This window comes from Triticum urartu, unplaced genomic scaffold (genome assembly GCF_003073215.2).
Source record: "Triticum urartu cultivar G1812 unplaced genomic scaffold, Tu2.1 TuUngrouped_contig_5890, whole genome shotgun sequence".
NCBI lineage: Eukaryota > Viridiplantae > Streptophyta > Magnoliopsida > Poales > Poaceae > Triticum > Triticum urartu.
In genome coordinates this window covers 1-6,173 of record NW_024116602.1, presented here as the reverse complement: position 1 = coordinate 6,173, position 6,173 = coordinate 1, and the positions used below count along the sequence as shown (strand labels likewise).

The 6,173-nt window shown below is 43.2% G+C and overlaps 1 protein-coding gene across 2 annotated transcripts; it reads left to right on the top strand.

Moving 5' to 3' along the window:
* The first annotated feature begins 15 nt into the window (after nucleotides 1–15).
* LOC125529836 lies at nucleotides 16–2,930 on the top strand. Of its 2 annotated transcripts, none has more exons than XR_007292746.1 (2): nucleotides 16–1,360; nucleotides 2,621–2,930. XR_007292746.1 is itself a non-coding variant. In XM_048694258.1 (2 exons), exon 1 carries the CDS (start codon nucleotides 23–25, stop codon nucleotides 1,280–1,282), a length of 1,260 nt encoding a protein of 419 aa, XP_048550215.1. In that variant the 5' UTR covers nucleotides 16–22; the 3' UTR covers nucleotides 1,283–1,284; nucleotides 2,621–2,930. The 2 variants fall into 2 exon arrangements, 1 of the variants encoding a protein (XP_048550215.1); XM_048694258.1 differs by having other exon boundaries at nucleotides 16–1,284.
* Nucleotides 2,931–6,173: the final 3,243 nt, after the last annotated feature.

Sequence of the window (6,173 nt, the reverse complement as noted above, 5' to 3'; positions counted from 1 at the left end):
CGGGGCCGGGGGAGCCGCCGCCATGGAGCAGCTGCTGGAGAGCTTTCCGCAGCCCGCGGTGTACGACGCCCTATCCCTCCTGGAGCAGGTCAAAGCATGCTTCGCGCCCGATCCGGACGTCACCGCGGAGTTCCTCGACCTCTTCGCGCGCTTCAGCAGGCGCGAGATCGTCGACATCCCCGCCGTCGTGGCCAGGGCGTACGCGCTCCTCCAGGGCCATCCCGATCTCATCCAGCGTTTCGACACCTACAACCCCTTTCTCCGCCGTCCTGCTCAGCACGAAGCCGAGCCCGTCCGCGATGATCCGCCCAAGCGGCCTAAGAGGGAGCGCCGCCACCCGGCGGCCGCCTCCGTCGACGCCGACTGTGCCGGGGCCATGCGGTTCCTCGAGCGGGTGAAGCTGGCGGACGCCGGGCTCTACGACAGGGTCCTCGCGCTGCTCTTCCACGTGAGGGCGGAGGTCAAGCTCGACGCGAATCAAATCTACGACCAGGCCCGGAAGATTTTCGGGTCGGCGCACGGCCATCTCCTCCGCGGTTTCACGGAGTACCTTCCGACGGGGCGTGACTTTCTGAGGCGTCGCGCGCCCAAGAAGGAGCCGCCGGAAGAGCACCGTGCTCCTGCACCCAAGCGCAAGGCCCCCGCTGCCGGAACGGCCACGATCCGAGTCGACGCCGCGTGCAAGAAGAAACCCCGCGTCGACGAACGGAAGACGACCAACCAGCGCGCCTCCTCGGCCGTCGATGCCCCCAAGAGCGGCGACAAATTCTCCAAGTTTAGGGAGGCGTGGGAGTTCGAGACCACGTACACCAAGCTGGTTGTCACCATAAGACGCACCAAGAAAGCACTAGAAGAACTCAGGCCAAAGCCAAAGAAGAAATCACGGGAAGAAGCCGAGCCGGCGAAGGAACCGCCGGAGGAAGTCAAGCCGTCGCCGGGCCACCACGTGCGGCCGCGTACGTTCGAGGAACTCTACCCCAGCCGCGAGTGCCGGGAGGTTCTCCAGGAGATGTACGGCGACATGTTGGCGCCGATGCGGGAGGCGCTCGAGGACGGCGCGCGCACAGAGCTGGCTCTGAAGACGATCAAGCGCAGGCTGAAGAAGCTGGAGGAGGTGGCCGTGAAGATCGCGAGGGAGCGGCGGGATCCCGCCCGCGTTGAGCGCCGAATGGCAGAGCTTGCCATAGATCAAGTGGTGCTTCTTCGGGGTCAGGCGGAAAGAGCAGCGGCACGCAATCCTGATGGCCCGTGCGAGACCAAGATTGACATGGACCAAGATTGACGGTGAGCAGTGTGGCGTGATGTAGCTTCGGGAAATCGATGCTCTTGTGTGTTGAAGAGGATCATTGAGTGGATAGAGGTGTGTGCCAAGAAAACAAAAAATGAGTGCTCCAAAATTCGTTCTTTTAAGTTCAGAATTTTGTTTTTTTGTACATACCTCTACGGATGTCTTTTCAAGGTGAAATTTTGCACCATGTTAGAACATTTGTTGAAGTTCATTAAAAAACAGTTTTTTACTATTTTTTTCTTTCTAAATTTACTGTTTATGTGGATGTATTTGAGCTCGGGAGAAGATAATCCATGTCCTTTTCCAAGTCTTAATGTAAGAAAACAACTTTTCAAGCATTTCTTTTGTCAAACACATAAATCTCTTTAGACTACTCTTGGTTCTTGTGAATCATCCCAAAATTCATGCTCACAAAAAAATTACACAAAAAACAAGTCCTAGGATTATTCTGATATTTTTTACGCAATTATATTCATTGAGTCAGATCCCCGCAAACCGTTTATGTATTAATAAATTCCATTTTTACTATTTTCCAGTCTATTGAAAATTGATTTCGCTCCCGTTCGATTTGTTACCCCCGAATCTTGGCGCTCGTCTCGTGGGTTTTTATTTTCTTTGATAGCAACAATCAGGGGGAATTTCCTCTGAATCTGCATATTGCTTTTATGTATCAGGTTATACAGATTTGGTTATTTCAGACTTAGGTCATAGTGCTCTTTTTGGTTTCCTTGAATTTTTCAAATTCATGGTTTTGCAGGGTGAATTTTTTGTTGCAGATTCATAATTTTTTCAGTCGTTCATTCTTTGATTTCTTTCTTCGGTGTTTAAGATGCTCAGTTCAATTAGTTTTTCTCTCTTCGGTTTTATTCTTCTCGTAATTATTTAAATTTTCCCAGTCAGTTTCATTATGTGGGTTCCAGTTTCAGTCCTATTTGTTCCTCATCATCTCGGTTTTAGTTTCAGTCTTTTCCTCTCTTTTTTCCTCATTGTCTCATTTTCAGTGCAGATGTATATTCATTATTTCATTTTGAGGTTTTTCTCTTTCTAGCAGTCAGGCATTCAACGGCACTTTACCGTTTTCTTTTGTTTCAGATTTTTTATATTTAACTCTCTCTTTCAGTATTCAGTGTTCATCCAATCCTTTTTCCATTCATAGTTTCTCAGTATTAATTGTCTTCAGTGTTCACACTCTCTTTCTTCAGTATCAAAACAAGGTGATGTTTGCCCTAGGAAATTCTTCCATCACTGCACATGATTTGATTTCATTGTCCTACGTGAGCATTTTACCTAAATAAAATGGAAACGACGTGAGCATTTGTTTTTGCGTTGCAGAATATCCACAAGGAGATCAGGATCAACATCCCCACGAGACAACTGGTTGCACTAATGGCCAAAGCCCATTATCCCATTTCATTCCAACAACCAAAGGAACCACACCTCGTTGTTTTCTGTGGTCTCTAGGTCGTTTTTATGTGTGTTGCCTGTGGACCAACCCTAGTGGATGTTGTTTGTCAAAGTCTATATCCGAGCCCGCATCTCTAGTTATATTGTTGGAACATTCAGTTATTTTATGAATTTTTTCACTTGTGCTTTTTTTTGGAAGTATGCCAATTGCATCAATACTATCAGTGTGATTGCTTCATCTATGTGTGGAAGTGGTATCTGAAATACCTGTACTTCATCCGAGTGCTTCATGGCGGCCACAACTCACAAGATGAAGCTTTTCTAATTATGCAGCCCCTTTTCTTGTGCCAGGGATATCAGACAGTGTATGTGTTTTGATGCAGCAGATACTGGAGTAGATTGCTTGCACCTTGCACCAGCTAGCAACCGGTAATCCGCTAGTTGGGACAATAATGGAGAATGAAACCATTTTTTTATTTGGGTGGTTAAACATTAAGGCCTCTTTTGGTTCATAGGATAGAATTATAATAAGAATAGAAACTTTGTAGAAAATGAGATGACATGTATATCAAATCCTCTGAGTAGGAATAGGAAACGAGATGTCATTTGGTTGACATCAAAGGAATTTTTCCATTGAGTCTAGGCTCATTTTTATTTTCCTATGAAATGTGGAGGATAGGAACCATTCCTATGTAGGAATAGGAATCCATTCCTATGAACCAAAGGGCTCTAAAGAAAAAAAATCCTATAAGAATTCTATCCTCTAAAATTTCTATGAAATTCCTTCAAACCAAAGGAGGCCTAAACATTGACTGTTCCACGGAAGGAAAACAGACAGATGAAAACATGAAACCAAAGCAAAGGAGGCCTAAACATTGACTGTGGAAGGAAAACAGACAGATGAAAACATGTACAGGGACGGAGTCGACGTGTCACGCTAGTGTTGGACAAAAATTTAACCGAGGCTTTTTTTATTTTTTGCAAAAGAAAATTTTAACCGATGCTGAATTCAAAATTCAGTCAATTGTTCATTAGACAGTCCAATAAACACATCATCAAGGCGTGAAAGAGCTGCATCACACTTCGCCAAACGAATAAATCTCCCAAAGTTCATGCCCGCAAATAAAAATTACCCAAGAAACAAGCCTAAAGTTTAATCCGGTGACCGATAAAAAGAACTTCGGCGGAGACTTTTTATCGCACCATTTTTACTATTTTCCAGTCTATTGAAAATTGATTTCGCTCCCGTTCGATTTGTTACCCCCGAATCTTGGCGCTCGTCTCGTGGGTTTTTATTTTCTTTGATAGCAACAATCAGGGGGAATTTCCTCTGAATCTGCATAGTGCTTTTATGTATCAGGTTATACAGATTTGGTTATTTCAGACTTAGGTCATAGTGCTCTTTTTGGTTTCCTTGAATTTTTCAAATTCATGGTTTTGCAGGGTGAATTTTTTGTTGCAGATTCATAATTTTTTCAGTCGTTCATTCTTTGATTTCTTTCTTCAGTGTTTAAGATGCTCAGTTCAATTAGTTTTTCTCTCTTCGGTTTTATTCTTCTCGTAATTATTTAAATTTTCCCAGTCAGTTTCATTATGTGGGTTCCAGTTTCAGTCCTATTTGTTCCTCATCATCTCGGTTTTAGTTTCAGTCTTTTCCTCTCTTTTTTCCTCATTGTCTCATTTTCAGTGCAGATGTATATTCATTATTTCATTTTGAGGTTTTTCTCTTTCTAGCAGTCAGGCATTCAACGGCACTTTACCGTTTTCTTTTGTTTCAGATTTTTTATATTTAACTCTCTCTTTCAGTATTCAGTGTTCATCCAATCCTTTTTCCATTCATAGTTTCTCAGTATTAATTGTCTTCAGTGTTCACACTCTCTTTCTTCAGTATCAAAACAAGGTGATGTTTGCCCTAGGAAATTCTTCCATCACTGCACATGATTTGATTTCATTGTCCTACGTGAGCATTTTACCTAAATAAAATGGAAACGACGTGAGCATTTGTTTTTGCGTTGCAGAATATCCACAAGGAGATCAGGATCAACATCCCCACGAGACAACTGGTTGCACTAATGGCCAAAGCCCATTATCCCATTTCATTCCAACAACCAAAGGAACCACACCTCGTTGTTTTCTGTGGTCTCTAGGTCGTTTTTATGTGTGTTGCCTGTGGACCAACCCTAGTGGATGTTGTTTGTCAAAGTCTATATCCGAGCCCGCATCTCTAGTTATATTGTTGGAACATTCAGTTATTTTATGAATTTTTTCACTTGTGCTTTTTTTTGGAAGTATGCCAATTGCATCAATACTATCAGTGTGATTGCTTCATCTATGTGTGGAAGTGGTATCTGAAATACCTGTACTTCATCCGAGTGCTTCATGGCGGCCACAACTCACAAGATGAAGCTTTTCTAATTATGCAGCCCCTTTTCTTGTGCCAGGGATATCAGACAGTGTATGTGTTTTGATGCAGCAGATACTGGAGTAGATTGCTTGCACCTTGCACCAGCTAGCAACCGGTAATCCGCTAGTTGGGACAATAATGGAGAATGAAACCATTTTTTTATTTGGGTGGTTAAACATTAAGGCCTCTTTTGGTTCATAGGATAGAATTATAATAAGAATAGAAACTTTGTAGAAAATGAGATGACATGTATATCAAATCCTCTGAGTAGGAATAGGAAACGAGATGTCATTTGGTTGACATCAAAGGAATTTTTCCATTGAGTCTAGGCTCATTTTTATTTTCCTATGAAATGTGGAGGATAGGAACCATTCCTATGTAGGAATAGGAATCCATTCCTATGAACCAAAGGGCTCTAAAGAAAAAAAATCCTATAAGAATTCTATCCTCTAAAATTTCTATGAAATTCCTTCAAACCAAAGGAGGCCTAAACATTGACTGTTCCACGGAAGGAAAACAGACAGATGAAAACATGTACAGGGACGGAGTCGACGTGTCACGCTAGTGTTGGACAAAAATTTAACCGAGGCTTTTTTTATTTTTTGCAAAAGAAAATTTTAACCGATGCTGAATTCGAAATTCAGTCAATTGTTCATTAGACAGTCCAATAAACACATCATCAAGGCGTGAAAGAGCTGCATCACACTTCGCCAAACGAATAAATCTCCCAAAGTTCATGCCCGCAAATAAAAATTACCCACGAAACAAGCCTAAAGTTTAATCCGATGACCGATAAAAAGAACTTCGGCGGAGACTTTTTATCGCACAATTACATTCAATTGATTCGAATCAAAACTAAAAAACGTCCATATGTCTCCTTTCACAAAAAAAACATAGCAAGGTCTGAAATATAGCTGCATTGCACCACACATAATACTATATCCCGGCTTTATTCGGCGGACCAGAATATTGCGTGCGTGCGTGCTACTCCCCTCGTACCCAAAATTTTCCTATTCCGAAGAAAGCGGCTTCTGCTCGGCGTGCCGAGCCCACCAGCAACCATCTTTCTTCCTCGCC

What these genes read in the sequence shown, in the direction of transcription:
- LOC125529836 (XM_048694258.1), top strand. Translation starts at nt 23, where the DNA reads ATGGAGCAGCTGCTGGAGAGCTTTCCGCAGCCCGCGGTGTACGACGCC.